Genomic DNA, 18600 nt, shown 5'->3' with positions numbered 1-18600 from the left:
GAGGCTAAAGAACACTAGAAGTGGCAAAACTTGTGTACAGCGCTCACTTTAGTGCCAAAACTTTCAAAACGATCATTTAAGTGCCAACTTTTTTAAAAAACGATCACTTCAGTGCCAACTTCAATTTCAGCTGACGTGGCTTACCGGAAATCCGACACGTGTTTTTTATTTATTAATATTTGAGCTGACGTGGCTCGGTAGAGTTGACACTAAAGTGATCGTTTTTTAAAAAAATTGGCATTTAAATGATTGTTTTTAAAAAAAAGTTGGCACTTAAGTGATTGTTTTGAAAGTTTTGGCACTGAAGTGATCGTTTTTCAAAAATTTTAGCACTTAAGTGATCGTTTTGAAAGTTTTAGAACTGAAGTGAACGCCGTACACAAGTTTTGGCACTTGTAGTGTACTTAAGCCAATGTTGGGACTATGAACCCTAGTTAGCTGCTTTGAAGAGAAGAGAGACTGAGAAATGACCATTTATATGTTGTGTAAGATGCAGATTTCTTATGTTGTAGCTGTCTCGACTCTTGGCCTTGTAGACAGTAAAATAAAAAGTATTTGTCATTGGTGCCTCACTGGCTTCACTGTCATTTATCAAGTTGTTTTCCATTAGTAGGGGTACTGTAACTAGTCTTTGTTTATCAGTAGGGTACAATCTCAAAAATTGGGCTTATTGCTATTATCTGTTGGCTTCTTCCATTCTACAATCTCTTGCATTATAACAACAGGGAGTCCCAGTTTTTCTGGTACGAGTTAACTTTTACTTGGGGATTCACAAGTACGTTTTGCTCATAACTATTATAGCTGTGGATTTTAAGCTCCTAGCAAGCTAGATCCGTATGCGCAATTCCCTATTAATTACTGCATAATCAAGTTAATGAAGTGGCCCATAAATTTCGCTATATGTGAATTTGTTTCTGACCATGTGCTGTTGTATGTGATTGAGGAAAGCAACCCCACTACAAAACAAGGCCTCACTTTCACTCTGATACAACTTCCATACCTCTTTTCTCGAAGTTATTCTTTTGCCAGTTGAATTTTGTCTTTGTTGATTTGTTAGCACCTTCGTACGAGTTATCTTTGTGGACTTGTTTTTTCGTTTGTTTTTTTCGAGAACATCCCTGGCCTAACTCTGAATTTCCACGCCACCCATGGACAGCCGTGATTTCGAGGACAGAACTAGAAAAGATGGTTATGCTTTCATAAACAGGAATTATAGAACATTGAATGAACCAATTCACGAGGGAGAAGAAAAGAGCAGTTGTGAGATACATTGAAAGAGAAGAAATTAATGTAGGAAGTACCGATAGATACCAGTTGTTCCCCGTGTTTCGGGAAGAAGGAACTAATAGAAAATCTAGGAATAGAATGAGAACGAATAAGATGTTTAATCCAAAAGTTATGCGCAACTGATCAGCCAAGTCATGAGATGATCACTAGAAATCGATTTCAAAGGTCATATTCACCATGCGTACAAACACTCGGATTGATTTTTCAAATCATGCTGTTTCGACAGTAAGAATAGAACTTGCAAATCCAAAGACAAGCATCCTAGCACGCCAAATGACACGCTTACAAGGACATTCAAGAATTTGCCAAACAAATCGATGAGTTGCTACCAAAGAAGCTCATTCAATCAAGCAGAAGTCCTGCATTTATGGTTCGATACCATTCCAAAGGAAAGATGGGAATAACCGGAAGCCGGAATCACCGAAAGCTTAACAATGATTTGGTTCTTAACGGAATACTTCATTCCCAGCAGAACAGTATCATTTAACAGAAAAGAGGGTACCTCCTGGTTCTCGAAAATGACGGTAAAAGTGGCCATCGGCAGATCAAGATGGCAGAGGATGACATTCCATTAACAACTTTCGGTGCTCCACAAGGACATTATCAATGGGGAGTATGCCTTTTTTATTATGCTTAAGAAAGACACGGACGTCGGACTTGGACTACTCAAGACACATTTGTTGTCAAAACTGAGAAAAGATGCAAGTTACCGTTCTTGTCGGCGATTTTCATCACTTTTTGTCGGAAAATATTGTAGGGGTAGTTTTAATAAAGCCGAGATTAATTATCGACAACTGAAAACAGAGATATTAGCAAAAATTAAAGGCGCAGAATTTTTCTTTTGTAAATACTTTTTTTAACTCCTAAACCATTTCTAATAAAAACTCATTGCAAAGGTACCCTCAGCTTCACCAGGAAGAAGTCATCCAATATGCAAGCACAAGGGCGACTCCCCACATTGACAGATATGGCTTAAGCGGTTCACCTTTTTGTTGATAACTTTCATGGCTCACAGAACTCTTTTTGCCACGGACAGTCTCACCAGAAAAATTGTAAAAGACAGGCGTGTGCTCTTACGCATTGCCAAGACTGGGAAGATATTGGACTGGGCAACTCCGGCACTGTCAGTTTGGTAAGAAACTTGACGGGAGCGGCAAATGCCCGCCCGGCGATTGGACTAGTCGAACCCTCAAACCAGAAAGCACAAAAACTACTGATGTTAGAACTACCTGCTTTCCTTTCCAGTTCCCAACTAATACACAAGAGCAAGTTCCAAAGTTCCTTTCTGTAAAGATTTCATTGGAGGAGGCAGGAAGATTTGACCTCAGATCCTCCTGCTTTGATAACATATGAGATTTTGTAAGATTACTCTTAACTGTTCTAAAAGCTTAAACTGTTATATGAAAACGTGATTTAATATTTAAATATTATATCGTATGCATATGGTTAATCCAATTCACGAGAAAAGAATTTGTCATATCAGGTAACATATCCCGTTCAACATAGGTGCAGAAAAAATATAACCACGAAGCATCGGGCGAGCCTCTCTTGACCGCGTTGGATCCGCTAACGTGTTGAGTGCGGGTCTCGAAGCACGACGCGCGTGTAGTACAGTCTGATAGGTACGAAAAAGCTGTAATTTCGAAAAGGATTGATTTGTGTTTTGTAATCTCTGCAATTTTTGATTCAGCTCTTGACAATCTGAGGGGGAACACTAGGGCACATCCGTGATGAAACCATGTTCATCGACCCTGGGATGCCAAGAGCTTCTTTAGTTACGTACGTGGTGAAAGCACGAACAATGGAGAATATCTGACTGCCAAAGGACAAAACTATTTTCTGAAAGTCATTGGTAAGTGGGAAGCCCTTCTATTCCTAGGCTTGATGGCCGAGATGAAATGGAATATGCTGGCTTAGAAGTTTGATGATAACGATTTAGAAAATCTGATAAGGGATGCATTGAGATCGAAGTACTTATTATGCTCTCAAGAGATTTAGATTGGGATCGTCCATTTTGAAACAGTTTTAATCAAGTGATTCCTCTCAGGAAATAGATTGAAAAATTTAAAGGAAAAAAAACACAAAAAATATTGATGGAATGTTTCTGATTTTGACTATGGTAGCGGTCGCGGGATAGATTCGTCGCAGGAGCAGCAGTTTAGGAGAAGTACGATTCGAAAACATTAGGGATAATTATACATAAACTTATTGTACTTTTGCTAATTCAATTCTAAACCTTTTAATTTTGCCAATTCAATCATAAACATTTTGCATCTGTGTCAATTTAATCCTAAATCTTTTGTATTTGTGCCAATTTAGTTCATTCAGCCAACTTTGACCGGTTGATGCTGACGTGGACGCCGATTGACACCGACGAGGTAATTTTTAATAGGATTTTAATACTTTTTTCAATTTTTTATTTTTATTTTTTTGATTCATCTTCAACTTCCAGCTGGCCACCATCACTAGGGGAGCTTGACCTCGCTTGGCGACGGTGACGCCATGGTCGGGCGAGCTCGCCTAGATCCGGAGACGCTAGTGACCGGCGATGCAGATCATCCAAATCGGAGGTTGAAGATGAACAAAATAAAAAAAAAAGAAATGAAAATTTAAAATATTAAAAATTAGAAAAATATTAAAATATTATTAGAAATCGCTCGTAAGCTCCTCCTAGTCAAAGTTGTTCGGATGGACTCAATTGGCACAAATGCAAAAGGTTTATGATTGAATTGGCGGAAAAAAAGATTTAGGACTGAATTGGCATAAATGTATAAGGTTTATGACTAAATTGGCAAAATTAAAAGGTTGAGTACTGAATTGGCAAAGGTGTAATAAGTTTAGAACTTTTTTTTGACAATTTTCCTGATAAAAACGTAATAGGTTTATGACTTTTCGAATAATTTTTCCAAGATAAATTTGTTCAAATCGCCATAGTGTCGAATGTTTCGGGAGATGGGACCAAACAAAGAAAAACGAAACACAAAACCAGGTTGACCCAAGAATATCACAATCTAACTCCAATCCATTGGGTCACTTTATGATCCGCCAATGATCCATTCCTTGGCCGTCATTTGCAATTTGCAGAAATCGTATCCATTCCACGCTGCCTCGGTCAAAAGGAGCAAACGCGTTTGGCAGCTCAACGAGCACTATCTGTTCTATTCGTCTGGTTCTCGCAGTGCAAATGGCTGACTTTGTCCTTTCCCCCCCCGCCCCCCCACGCTCTGTCTATCCAACTTGCCCCGTTGAAAGGAATCTTTAATCACGGGTGCAATGAAGAATGTCCCCCACCCATAAATTCCATCAAGTAAGCCATGCCATTGCCATGTTAGTGGTCAAATATACAAAGGATTTGGCCAACGAGCATAGGAGAAATCCATAGTTTTCAAGTTTTTATTTTTTATTTTTTATGTGTGATTATATAGCCTTTCTAAAATAAAAAGGGAAGACATTCTCTCAGGATGTTTATTTTCGCTAGAGGTGTCAAACGGGATGGGGTCGGGTCGGGTCGGGTCGGGTTTGGATCGAAACGAATCTTGTCCGGCCCATATTGATCAATTTAACCCGTTTTAATCCATTTTCATGCTACACAGATCTAGTGATCCATACTTGACTCGATCAATATTGTTAGAACACTTCAATATTAAAATCCAGTTTAAAGATAATTGTTTCTTATACACTTATATGTATATAGCTAAATTTTTGTATAGTTTTTTTTATCCGACTCATTTAGGACTCAATTAAAACCCATTTCGGACTAAAGTTTCTAATTAACCCATTTATGACTCACTTTTAAAATTGAAGCAACCCATTTATGACCAACCGCCATGGAATATGAGTCAAGTATGGGTTCTAGACCCATTTTGCCACCTCCAATTTTCGCATTTAAATGATCCAAGGTAGAGCAAAAGCGAGCATCATTTTCTTAGGAAAATGAGAAATTTCACATTGCAGTTTGGAGGGTAGGCCAAGCTCCAGATCTTATTATTCTGTAGATTTGAGGGATTCGATTGATGGGCATGGTCTCGTCTTCATCTCCAGCTAGTGGCCGATGGAGTTTTGTGACAACATTCAAGTGATCTGGTCAAACTTTGGTGCTCATTTCATTGTCCTAGAACCACCAATTTTGTCTTCTCAGCATTGATCTAGGTTTGAACGCACGCAGGAAGAAGACGACTTCCCTTCACATGATGTCAAGGCCTCTATAATTCTCAAGCGTTCTACTATAAAAGGGTCTTCACTGAGTGTTTCAGCTCCACTCACTTTCGAAGTAGTTCAGGGAAAAATGATAATGCTCGGTCTTGATTTTGTGTTGTTCATAATGTTTTTCCTTCTGGTTCTTCCTTCTCTTTCTCTAGAAACAAACACACAGGTTGAGATTCAAGCACTGAAAGCCTTCAAGAGCTCCATCACCAGTGACCCATTGGGAGCTCTTGATGATTGGGATGAAGTGAGTCATTCTCACTGCAACTGGTCGGGGATTACCTGTGACCCGGCGTCGAAACAGGTCGTGTCCATTTCTTTGGTGGACAAGCAGCTCGCAGGAGGCATATCGCCTTTCCTAGGGAACCTCTCAGCCCTGCAGGTTCTCGATCTAACTCTAAATAATTTTACAGGGAAAATTCCGGCGGATCTCGGAAAATGCTCGCAGCTCTTGGAATTGACCCTTTATGAGAACTCTCTATCCGGTCCGATACCGCGAGAGTTAGGGAATCTCAGGAGTTTGCAGTCAATTGATTTTGGCGACAATTTCCTGAGTGGAAGTATCCCCGAAAGTATCTGCAACTGCACATCCTTGTTGGCGCTTGGTCTCATCGGCAACAATATCACCGGCAGGATTCCTGCCGGAATAGGAAGCTTGACCAATCTTCAGCTCTTTACAGCTTTCGGAAACAACTTGGTTGGTCCTATACCTAGTTCTGTCGGTTTACTGGAGTCTCTCCAAGCATTAGACTTGAGTCAAAACCAATTGTCAGGAGTCATTCCTAGAGAAATCAGCAACTTGTCCAATTTAGAATACCTCCAGTTATTTGAGAATGTCCTCGTTGGAGAAATCCCGAAAGAACTCGGCCATTGTACCAACCTTGTCGCTCTTGAGTTATACATCAACTCCTTCATGGGCTCCATTCCCACAGAGCTTGGGCATTTGGTTCAAATCAAAAGCTTGCATTTGCATAAGAATAGGTTGAATTCCACCATTCCACCATCTCTATTCCAACTTAAGTCGCTGACCAGATTAGGACTCTCAGAGAATGATTTGACTGGTAGTATTCCTCATGAGATAGGTTCATTGAGATCTTTACAGGTTCTGACCCTTCATTCCAACAGGTTCACTGGAGCAATTCCTTCGTCCTTGACGAACTTGACCAATTTAACATACTTGTCTATGAGCTCCAATCTTCTCACAGGTCAGATTCCGAAAAATATCGGGTCGCTTTACAACTTGAAGAACTTGACCCTTTATGACAACCTTCTCGAGGGATCAATACCAGCTAGCATTACCAACTGCACCGGTATTTTAGTCATAAGTCTCAGCATGAACTATCTGAGTGGAGAAATTCCCCTAGGCTTAGGAAATTTGTCAAATCTGACATTTTTATCTATCTGGGCCAATAATATATCTGGTCAAATCCCTGATGATCTCTTCAACTGTTCCAGACTTGCTACTCTTGATTTAAGCGACAACAAGTTAAGTGGGTTCGTAAAACCCAGCATCGGCAACCTGGTTAATCTCCGCATTCTGAAAATCATTAACAATTCTTTTGTGGGTGAAATTCCACCAGAGATAGGCAATTTGACCCAGTTACTCATTCTGTCGATGGCTGAAAACAACTTTTCCGGGCCGATTCCTCCAGAAATCTCGAGACTCTCTCTCCTCCAAGGCTTCTCTCTCCATGACAACGCCCTGAAGGGAACGTTACCTGATGGACTATTTGAACTGAAACAGTTGACGAACTTGCAGTTGCAGCGGAACAGGTTGATGGGTCTGATTCCAACTTTAATCTCAAGACTCCAGTCACTTTCTCTGTTAAGCCTCAGTGGAAACATGCTTAGTGGGTCGATTCCTAGAGAGATGGAGATGCTGACGCGGTTAATGACCTTAGATCTCTCTGATAACAGTCTTACTGGCTCAATTCCCAGATCTGTGATTGGAAGCATGAAAAGAATGCAGATATATCTGAATCTTTCACGCAACTCACTGACAGGAAGTGTGCCAGATGAGCTTGGTGAAATGGAAATGATACAGGCTATTGATATCTCGAACAATAAACTCTCAGGAACCATTCCTAGAACACTCGGAGGCTGCAAAAACTTGCTTTCACTTGATTTTTCAGGAAATAGACTTTCCGGTCCACTTCCGGTTGAAGCTTTTACAGGAATGGATTCCCTAACAAGCCTGAATCTTTCGAAGAATGAGATAAATGGGTCACTGTCCGATGATTTGGCAAAGATGAAGCATTTGAGTTTGCTTGATCTTTCATATAACCATTTGATGGGCGTGATCCCTGAAAGCTTCGGCAATTTTTCTAGCTTGAAGCACCTCAACCTTTCCTTCAATCATCTTGAAGGCCGCGTGCCAGAGAAAGGCATATTTGTGAACATCGATGCGTCGAGTTTGACGGGTAATGATGCTCTTTGTGGAATCGAATTTCTCGGCTCTTGTGACAATAAGAGTTCTAAGAAATTGTCGAAGAGAACCATACGAATTTTATTGGCACTGGGGTCTGTCACTGTACTTTTTGCATTAGTTTTGATACTATCTATCGTCAAGTACAAAGCAGGCAGAAAAAAGTCACAAGAGCTTGAGAATACAGAACCACATTATGCATCTGCCATGAACCTCAAGAGGTTTGAGCAGAAAGACCTCGAGGCTGCGACTGAATTTTTTGGCGAGGACAATATCATCGGTGCAGGCAGCTTGAGCACTGTGTACAAGGGCCTCTTGGAAGAAGGGAAGGTTGTTGCAGTGAAGAAACTGAATTTACGTCAATTTTCCGCAGAATCCGACAAATGCTTCAATAGAGAAGTAAAGATCCTTAGCCAGCTGAGGCACCGAAATTTGGTTAGGGTGATCGGCTATGCTTGGGAGAGCGGGAAATTGAAAGCTTTGGTCCTGGAATACATGGAGAATGGAAACTTGGATAGCATAATACACGATGCTCAGATGGATGGGTCGCGGTGGACGCTGTCTAAAAGAATTGATGTCTGTGTTTCCATTGCAAGCGGGTTGAGTTACTTGCACTCTGGATATGGTTTCCCCATAATCCACTGCGACCTGAAGCCTTCTAACATCCTTTTGGATGGAGATTGGGAGGCTCACGTGAGTGACTTCGGAACCGCTCGGATGCTAGGGATTCATCCCCAGAATGGGACTGGCATTACTGCTTCATCAGATTTCCAAGGCACGATCGGCTACATGGCACCAGGTAAATATCTTGCTCATACAAGTCAATGGCCATGTGATTTAAGCCAAAACATCCCAAGTAGCCATTTCATTTCACTTGAGTTCTGAACATTTCTTGAGCGTAATAAGCCCAAAGAGTTCACTCTCCTTGGAGTTTTCACTAGGTAAAAGCGTCAAAGCCAACAGCCTGCTTCTGCAAGCATACAAGCTGAAATCTTGACTGTAGTGTTGCACACAAAACATAATCAGCTGGTATTTAGCTCATTCATTCATACTCATACTATGACATATTTGAACATGTATGCAAGCGAAAATTGAGTATATAAGCAAGCAAACCGTATCGGAATATATTTATGCATGTATATATACTGAAGTGTCGACCGTAGAGTTGAGACACAAATCATCAAAGCTGGCATTCAACATGTTCATTCCAATTAGCATGATAATGGATTGCATAACAACTGAGAAATGTCCTATGATTCCTCCTCCGTCTGGACTCTTTTCATGATCTTTCCGGTACAATTTCTAACCCGTAAATAACAACTCTCTCTATCTCTCACTCAATCAGCATCTTCTGTCTTCTCCCTTTGGCCAGAGTTTGCCTACATGAGAAAAGTCACAACTAAGGTGGATGTTTTTAGCTTCGGAATGATAATGCTGGAGCTGCTAACAAGAAGGAGACCAACTGCGCTCACTCAGGAGAATGAATACCCAATCAGTTTGCATCAACTGGCAGAGACGGCTCTTGCAAGAGGAACCAGTGGGATTTTCCAAATCTTGGACCCGCTTCTAGCTGCGAATGTTTCCAAGGAGCAGCAGGAAATCGTAGAAAAGCTCTTCCAACTGGCTCATCAGTGCACTTCTCCAGATCCGGCAAACCGACCAGACATTGATGAGGTCCTGGCTGTCCTTACAAAAATAAAGGCCAAGGCAAGCTAAAACTGAAAACTTTTGATGCTATGAGTTATGGGAAGCATTGTAAAGAGCATGATAGTTGAATCCTGCTAGTTCTTGCACCAGCAGAACCGATTTTGAAGCAGGATTACATTCGCTCAGCTGTTTTCGTCCCATTTCTCGAAAATTTTAGCAGGTTCGGCATAAGGAAATAGAAGATCTCAATCCAGTCTTGAAGAAACTTTGACAGTCTAGTTACTTGCATTGGATATCCTAATCACATTAGAGAATCCAGCTGCTTGTCCCTAGCTTCCTTCATCACAATTTCAGATCGAACCGGAAAAGAGATGGCGAATGGCAAGTAGACCAGAGAGCTCGATCAGACAAAAAAGCCCAGAAACAAGAATTGCACAGATATATCTTCTCGTTGCATCAAAACTCAACCTCACTCTCTACAGAGCATCACATTCCGACAAACAAGAACTCAAGACTTTAACCATAAAGGAAATTGAGAATTCGTCGCGAATAACCAAAATGATCACGACGATCAACCTCAAACAGTTACCAAAACCTTGTGAAGATTGCTCAAATGTCAACTCTTATGTACCTTTTTGGGGGCTTAACCATCAGGACCAGGAGGATCGTTACGAAGAAACTCATCCACAGTGGAAGGAAACACCAACCCACCAGAACCGCATCCACCGCCCTCGCAGACAGACGCGGCTTTACCCAGAAGCAGATGCACCAACCTCAACGGCTCCACCCTCTCATCCCCATCACCACCGCCGCCGCCGTTCAAAAAGCACTCAATCCACCGATCCAGTCTCTCAGCCTCCTTCCGGCACTTCGGCCCCTTCACGCCGGCGATTCGCTCGTAGAACCCTCCCTTGCACTCGCAAGCCCCGGCGTCTCCGCAGCCCGCTCCTCCTCCTCCACGAGGCTTCGGCTCGCGGTTCCCCAGACCGAGCATCCGCATCAACCGGTCGATGTCGTCGGCCGAATCGGCGTCGATCTCCGTCGCCGGCGGCGGAGGAGATTCGGGCGGAGAATGGAACTGGGGAGAGCAAGAGAGGAACGCCTCTGGTGCTTCGCTGCTATCTTGAAGAGGAGGAGGAGGAGGGGGAGGATCGAGGGCTTGGTGGTCGTGGTGGTAGGGTAGGGAGGAGAGAAGGTGGAGAGGGGATGCCGGAGAATGGTCGAGTGATGACGAAGCAGTGGTTTGCGGCGTTTGGCGGCGGCGGGGGCGGTCGAGTTTGAGTCGCTTTTCGACTCGTTCGAGTGAAGAGAAGAAGTTGGAGCGCATCCTTCAGACGGCGAACGCTGACGCGGCAGTTTTTAAGTTTATTAGCAAGATATGGAGGGAAAAATGGTCGCGCGGTCGAGAATTAGTATTTTCCGGGACAATTATACCATTTTTGCAAATATAATTTATAATCGATCAATCACATTATTCGCGTGATATCGAGATCAAATTAATCTTTTTTAATGATAAGAAATTTCATAAAAATTCAAAAGTAATTTGTGTTATCGGTCAAGGGGAAAGAGAGAGAGAGAGAGAGCGAGAGAGAGATTTGCGATTCTCATAGTGACGCAATCAAAATGAAACACTATCCTAATATCTTTTTTCGCGAAAAAATGAATGATTTGAGATATATTTTTCTTAAAAAGATCGCTTATATAACTTACAAAAAAGTCCGCCAAATTATTTATACATATATTATTATTGATAATGACAAGATTTCGAATTGACTAATTATTTCAAGCGATACAAGCGATCCTTTTTAATAAAATACTTTCCAAATCGTTTATTTCCAGCGAAACAAACGGAATGTACGTAAGTGGCGTGTATTGCGTTGTTTAGTTATGGCAATACCTCTTAGCGGTAGGGTTAGACAAGCCCATGGACTACCGAGGCTCGTTGGCTTGACGGGCCCACGAGGCTACCAGGGCCATGACCAGGTTGACCATCGGGATAATCCTCGGAAAGAATAAGGATGCATTTGGTCCGGCTTTGGAAATGGGCTTTAAGCAAATGCAGATGTCTTTAGCCTAAGTGGTTTTGTGAAAATGCAACAGGCATTTGGTAAAAAATTGTATAAAATGCAACTTTGGGTTAAGTAGTGTTTAGCAAAAGAAAAAATTTCAAAGGGCTTTTGGTCACATATTTCTTTTTTATTTTTTATTTGAAAAAAAAATCAAAACCCTTAGCCGGTCGGCTTTGGCCAACGGTGAGCCGGATCTAACACCGGCAATCGTCATCTGAGGCCACCTGGGGTCGTGTGACCCTAGGCGGCCTTCGCCGACCACCTTGAAGAAGACGAAGATGATTCTAGGGTTTCACTTTTAAAAAAGAGTAAAATGAGTTTTTAGTAAAGTTTTGAGGGCAAAATAGGTAACTGACTATTTTCATCGATGAGGCCTTCAGTATTCCGAAATATGCTGAAAACTCAATGCTGTCCCTCCCAACATTGGGTTTTCAAGCTTCTCAAGGCTAACATTTGGCCAAATGGCTCTTGAAAAGGCTTGCCTCCCCAACATTTTTCCCAAGGGGCTTTAGCTTAACCAAACACACCCTAATACTATCCCTCCCAAAAAAAAAAAAAAAAACATCCGAATACTAGTTATATCGACATTTGATAATAATTTACGGTGCATCTTTACTTGTATCTTGTATAAAAATGTACAATGAATATTGTTTTAGTTTTATTGGCTTCTTTCCATTTCAGATTTTTCCATTCACAAGAAGAAGACGTTATTATGTATTCCATTAGTATTCTTCAGTTGAGACCAAGAGTTTAAAATTTTTTAAGTCTGATTCTCCCCAGCTCCTTCCAGACTTGATTCTACCGCATGAAGAGTTCGATGTCTACGTTCCGATGTCGAGGACGAAAGATTCAGGGATGATTAGTTGGTGTATCTATAGCGATAGACAAATGGCTTTTCGCGTTTCACTGGAATACCAAATGTGGGCGATGACGCCGATCCCCGACACTAATATGGCAAAGAGAGGCCTTACATATTTCACTGGAAAATCACACACGGGAAAGTCATGTACGCACTTATGCGCCATCCATTTACATTGTTCATGAAATACGAACATGCACGTCTAACACGATTTAGAACTTCTAACTTGTCTGATTAGATCATTATGATGGCTAAAAGGATTATTTTGTTTTGACAGCAGACTCTGCGCCGGAGAATCCTTCATTATGATAGAATGTTTTTGAGGATGGCGTTTGCAGATAAATCTGTGAATCTTAAGCCGCAAAGGATGAAGAAAAACAAAGAAGAAACGTGGGAGTTCAGTTGAGTATGTCACTAAAGCTAGCAGCAACACACGAAATTCACACCTGCTGAAGTGTCGTTTCCGACCGATCCACATCACATGAATGAAATGCCAATCCCACTCAAGACTCTCGCAATCACTTTCCAGGGACGAAGTTGGTGGCATAGGCCCAAGCATTGTTGTTGACTGGGTCGGCAAGGTGGTCAGCCAAGTTCTCCAATGGACCCTTTCCCGTCACAATGGCCTGCAAGTAGAACCCAAACATGGAGAACATGGCGAGCCTGCCGTTCTTGATCTCCTTCACCTTGAGCTCAGCGAAGGCCTCGGGGTCGTCGGCCAGGCCCAGTGGGTCAAAGCTCCCGCCAGGGTAGAGCGGGTCGGTGACCTCACCGAGCGGGCCACCGGCAATACGGTAGCCCTCGACGGCTCCCATCAATATGACTTGGCAGGCCCAGATGGCTAGGATGCTTTGGGCGTGGATCAGGCTGGGGTTCCCTAGGTAGTCGAGCCCACCCTCGCTGAAGATTTGGGCACCGGCCTTGAACCACACGGCCTCGCCGAACTTGACGCCATTGCGGGCCAGGAGCTCGGGGAAGACGCAGCCGAGGGTGCCGAGCATGGCCCACCTGGCGTGGATGACCTCGAGCTCGCGGTTCTTGGCGAAGGTCTCGGGGTCGGCCGACAGCCCGGCGGTGTCCCAGCCATAGTCGCCGGGGAACTGGCCGGTGAGGTAGCTAGGGGGCTCGCCGGAGAACGGGCCCAGGTACTTGACGCGGTCCGGGCCGTACCACGGGCTCCCGGAGGAGACGGACTTGACCGATTTCCTCATGGAGACTCTCCCGTTGCCAAGGAGCTCGGGAGTGGAGGGGGATAGCCTCACCGCCTGTCCGGCGAGGGACGGGGAGGAGAGAGCCATGGTGGAAGCTGCCATTGACGGGGTGGATTTGGGAGCTTGATGTGTGTGTCTTAAGTGTTTGAAAGAGAGAGTTGAGATGGAGCGGTGATGGTTGTGTTGGGCTATATAAATGCACGAGGGTCCTTATCTTAGATATCTCTATCTGAATTCCTATTGGCTTTGCAAGTCAGTTCGATTTTTTTCCTATCTACTTGGCGCTCCCTACTCCACTAACTATATCTTCTGATCCTTCGTTTTATTTTTTTTTATAATTTTTTTTGTTATTTTTATTTTTTTTGGGAGATAATTATTGTAAATTCAGAATTTTCCCACCAATCGGAGGGTGCCACTTGGGGCCAATTCGGACAACCCTATATCTGCATGAAGTTGCATGTTCATCAAATTGGGACCGCCACCTTCTTGGTTGTACAATTCTTGTATCAGCACGAATATCCCAGATGTCCTTAGAATATTGAGCAGAAGAAATAATTATGTGACTATTTTTAATCCACTATGAGATTAATAGTTTATTTCGAATCACAAAGAAATAAAATAAAATAAGTAATGAGAAATTGTTGTGGGGTTCATTCATTCTAAAATTTGTGATCCACAACATGTTGTTACTCTCAAAAGTCACTTAATGATTTTTATGCTAGCAAAAATATTAAAAAATCTGATATTGTTTATTAAATGGATAATTAACTGTTTCTGTGTAATTGTTATCGACTCACTTAATGAAGTTAACAACAAACTAAGGCTCCATTTGTTTCACACAAGACAACTTTTTGAATTTTTTTTTTTAGGTACTTGATTCGCGAAAAATAAAATAGTCAACAAAAATATTTTTCACCCATGAAAAAGAACACCTTTCAAAAGTGAGGAAAATGATTTTTCTTTTTGAAAAGAGAAAAAACATTTTTTCTCATCTTTCCTCTGCTCCTTCACATTCCTTATATCTTTTATTATTTTCATTTCTCTTTTTATTTCTTTTTTTGTTTCTTTTCCTTCTTCTGTGGTTGACCACCGGCCAAGGCAGAGGTGGAGGAAGGAAAAAAAAAGAAAATGAAAGGAAAAGAAAGAAAACAAAAGAACATGAAAATATATATTAACAAATCAATTTTTTAAATTTATAAAATTATTTGCGTTAACACCGGCCGTACCACGTAGGACGATCAGTATTCCCGTCGATAATTTTCGGCCAAACGACTATGCTAGAAATCAAAATAGATTTTCTTTGCCAAATGAGACAGAAAATATTTTTCAACTCATTTTCAGATAAGCCAAACACCGAAAAATATTATCATTTTCCTATAAAATGACTTTCTGGAAATCATTTTCTAAAACGGTTATATTTTTTGCAAAACAAACGAAGCATAAGTTGTCACCATCATTATTCAAGCGGTGAATTGGTAACTAATAATATAAGAATCGATTTAGCAGAAAACCGAGAAGATAAATTGCGGGTTGCACATGGAACACGAACATCCTTAATTCTAAGTTCTGCGACAGGAGAATGACTTCCGCTACATATGCATAATAAGAAATTTTTGTTCTTTTCTCGATTTTCAAAATGCTTCACTTGCTCACTGGCAAAATGGGTGATTCCGCTTGGTTTATTGAAAATATTTACCGATCAGCTTGGATCGTTTGAATGATTAGTTCATCGAAAACTCTTTTCGTTATCGATAACAATTTATGTATAAATATTTTGTGAATATGTGTATGCATATTGTAAGCGATATAAGTGATCGTTTTTAAATAAATAAATATATATGTGTGTGAGTGTGTGTTTTCGAATCATTTATTTTCTGTGGTACAAACAGAGTCTAAGAATTATGAAGAAGTACGAACCACTAGAATTGTAAAAAGAATTCAATAAAAAACAAACTTTTTGAAAATAGAATCTGAACTGTAGCGATGATATTAAAGTATCTCTAGACTAATTGGTCACTTAACGAGAGCATTGCTCTTTCTCTTCTTTCTTATGGACCTCATCTCCTTCGTCCTAATTTCTCAAATATCTGACCTGACTATTTTTTTTCCTTTGGATGTGCTCGTTGCCTTGCCTCTGGACCTCAACCTCTGCCGCGGCATGGAGCTCGAGCCGCCAGATCTGGTTCTCGGGCTCAATGCTGTAATGAAGCTTGAGCCCTCTCGATCTGGGGGCTTTAGCTCGACGCCACGAGGGAGCTTGAGGTTGATCCTTGTGAAGGACGAGAGTAGCAAGTAGCAGCACCGGAAGAACCGAAGGGATTTTAGCTCGAGTTAAGCTAAGACAACCTCGAGCTCCAGTGGCTGTATGGGGCGAGGGCTGCGACCCTCACCCGCTGCCGTCAAGGGCTTCGCGGCCCTCGCCTTGTGGCCGGCGACTCTAGCCCAACTTCGTAAGACAAAAAAAAGTTTAGGAAACAAAGAAACAAAGAAAAGAGAAAAAAAAATAAACATTAGAAAAATCATTATGACTTTGTTGTACTTAATTCTCCTCGGCTCCTTCAAGACTTCTACTTTACCGAAACTCCATTATTTTAATAATTACGATCAAGAGTAGAGAAGAATAGATGTGTAAATGGACTTATTATGATAGATAAATTCGATTCTATCGCATGAAGAGTTCGGTGTCTACGCTCCAATGTCGCGTAGGAAAGATTCAGGGACGACTAGTTGGCGTGATAGCGAAAGACAAATAAGGTCAAAGGCTTTACATATTTCACTGAAAAATCACCAACCAGTTCAACAAAAAAGTCATGTACGCACTTTGGCCTGTCCATCTACGTTGCTCGTGAATATGTGTGGATCGGACATCTCTTAGCCGAAATACGAACATGCACATCTGACACGACCTAAAACTTCTAGTCTATCTAGTTAGCTCAATATATGTTCATAATTGCTATCAAAAGGCTCATTTTTGCTTCGACAGCAGACCCTACGCCGACGAATCCTTCCCTCTTGCGAGCATATGTTATTTGAAGAGAGGTTGATAAGCACCGTTTGGTTGAGGGCTCGACTCGCAACTCGAAAAGTCATTCAGGATTGGGCGAGCCGAAGATCGCTTGTCTGATAGAAAGCTTTTGAGGACGGCGTTTGCAGATTAATCTATGGATCTTAAGCAGCAGATGACGAAGAAAAACAAAGAAACGTGGGAGTTGAGTTGAAAAGGGAAGGGAGATGATTGAATATATCACTCAAGCCAATACATGTAATTCACAATTGATAAATTTCCAACCAATCCACGTCACATCAATGAAATGCCAATCCCGCTCAAGACTCACAATCACTTTCCAGGGACGAAGTTGGTGGCATAAGCCCAAGCATTGTTGTTGACTGGGTCGGCAAGATGGTCAGCCAAGTTCTCCAATGGACCCTTTCCCGTCACAATGGCCTGCACGTAGAACCCAAACATGGAGAACATGGCGAGCCTGCCGTTCTTGATCTCCTTCACCTTGAGCTCAGCGAAGGCCTCGGGGTCGTCGGCCAGGCCCAACGGGTCGAAGCTCCCGCCGGGGTAGAGCGGGTCGGTGACCTCACCGAGCGGGCCGCCGGCAATACGGTAGCCCTCGACGGCTCCCATCAAGATGACCTGGCAGGCCCAGATGGCTAGGATGCTCTGGGCGTGGATCAGGTTAGGGTTCCCCAAGTAGTCAAGCCCACCCTCACTGAAGATTTGGGCACCGGCCTTGAACCACACGGCCTCGCCGAACTTGACGCCATTGCGGGCCAGGAGCTCGGGGAAGACGCAGCCGAGGGCGCCGAGCATGGCCCACCTGGCGTGGATGACCTCGAGCTCGCGGTTCTTGGCGAAGGTCTCGGGGTCGGCCGAGAGCCCGGCGGTGTCCCAGCCGTAGTCGCCGGGGAACTGGCCGGTGAGGTAGCTAGGGGGCTCGCCGGAGAACGGGCCCAGGTACTTGACACGGTCCGGGCCGTACCACGGGCTCCCGGAGGAGACGGACTTGACTGATTTCCTCATGGAGACTCTCCCGTTGCCGAGGAGCTCGGGAGTGGAGGGGGATAGCCTCACGGCCTGCCCGGCAAGGGACGGGGAGGAGAGAGCCATGGTGGAAGCTGCCATTGAGGTGGTGGATTTGGGAGCTTGATGAGTGTGTCTTAAGTGTTTGAAAGAGAGAGTTGAGATGGAGTGGTGATGGTTGTGTTGGGCTATATAAATGCACGAGGGTCCTTATCTTAGATATCTCTATCTGAATTCCTATTGGCTTTGCAAGTCAGTTCGATTTTTTTCCTATCTACTTGGCGCTCCCTACTCCACTAACTATATCTTCTGATCCTTCGTTTTATTTATTTATTTATGTTGAGGTTTGTTTGTATCAAGTAGTGGAGAAATTTTCAGAGATAATTTTGTCAATTCAGACATTTTCAACCAATGGGAGGGCGCCACTTGGATTAATTTGGATAACCCTATCTCTGCATGAATTTCATTGTTCATCAAGTGGGACCGCCCAGCTTCTTGGTTTCATAGAATTCTTGTGCCAACACGGCTATCCCCACCAAAATGATTAAAGGAAGGATGTTGAATGTTGATATCCCTAGAAAAATTGATTGGAGAATTTGGGATTGTTGATTAAATGGATAATTAATCGCTTCTGTGTAGTTACCATCGACCTCTAATTTGGTTTAACTCGGCCTATATCTATGGTATAATCAATGCCATGCATACTTATGTTCTTGAAAAGATATGCACATCCAATGGAGGTTGCAATGAACTAAGTCATCGATATCATTACTCAAGCGCTAAATCCATAATTAATCGGAGCTTCTCCTTATAAGAATTGATTTGGAAGAAAATGGAGAAGATAAATCGCGGGTTGTACATGGAAAACG

At 42.5% G+C, this 18600-nt stretch overlaps 3 protein-coding genes across 3 annotated transcripts; 1 reads left to right on the top strand and 2 right to left on the bottom strand.

Moving 5' to 3' along the window:
- Nucleotides 1–963: 963 nt before the first annotated feature.
- Nucleotides 964–17848, bottom strand: LOC125316435. The gene is made up of 3 exons (XM_048284760.1): nt 17041–17848; nt 12994–13889; nt 964–974 (listed from the first exon to the last, which is right to left on the bottom strand). Exons 1-2 carry the CDS (start codon nt 17831–17833, stop codon nt 13009–13011), a joined length of 1674 nt encoding a protein of 557 aa, XP_048140717.1. The 5' UTR covers nt 17834–17848; the 3' UTR covers nt 964–974; nt 12994–13008.
- Nucleotides 5497–9800, top strand: LOC115733542 (LRR receptor-like serine/threonine-protein kinase FLS2). Its single transcript, XM_048285617.1, has 2 exons — nt 5497–8714; nt 9288–9800. Exons 1-2 carry the CDS (start codon nt 5573–5575, stop codon nt 9629–9631), a joined length of 3486 nt encoding a protein of 1161 aa, XP_048141574.1. The 5' UTR covers nt 5497–5572; the 3' UTR covers nt 9632–9800.
- On the bottom strand, nt 9757–10915 carry LOC125312566. The gene is made up of 2 exons (XM_048285621.1): nt 10278–10915; nt 9757–9917 (listed from the first exon to the last, which is right to left on the bottom strand). The coding sequence occupies exons 1-2, from the start codon at nt 10887–10889 to the stop codon at nt 9864–9866; spliced, it is 666 nt and encodes a 221-aa protein (XP_048141578.1). The 5' UTR covers nt 10890–10915; the 3' UTR covers nt 9757–9863.
- Nucleotides 17849–18600: the final 752 nt, after the last annotated feature.

The sequence above is a fragment of the Rhodamnia argentea genome, chromosome 9 (genome assembly GCF_020921035.1).
Source record: "Rhodamnia argentea isolate NSW1041297 chromosome 9, ASM2092103v1, whole genome shotgun sequence".
NCBI lineage: Eukaryota > Viridiplantae > Streptophyta > Magnoliopsida > Myrtales > Myrtaceae > Rhodamnia > Rhodamnia argentea.
The sequence above is the reverse complement of the archived record's forward strand: the minus strand, read 5'-3'. Positions and strand labels throughout refer to the sequence as shown.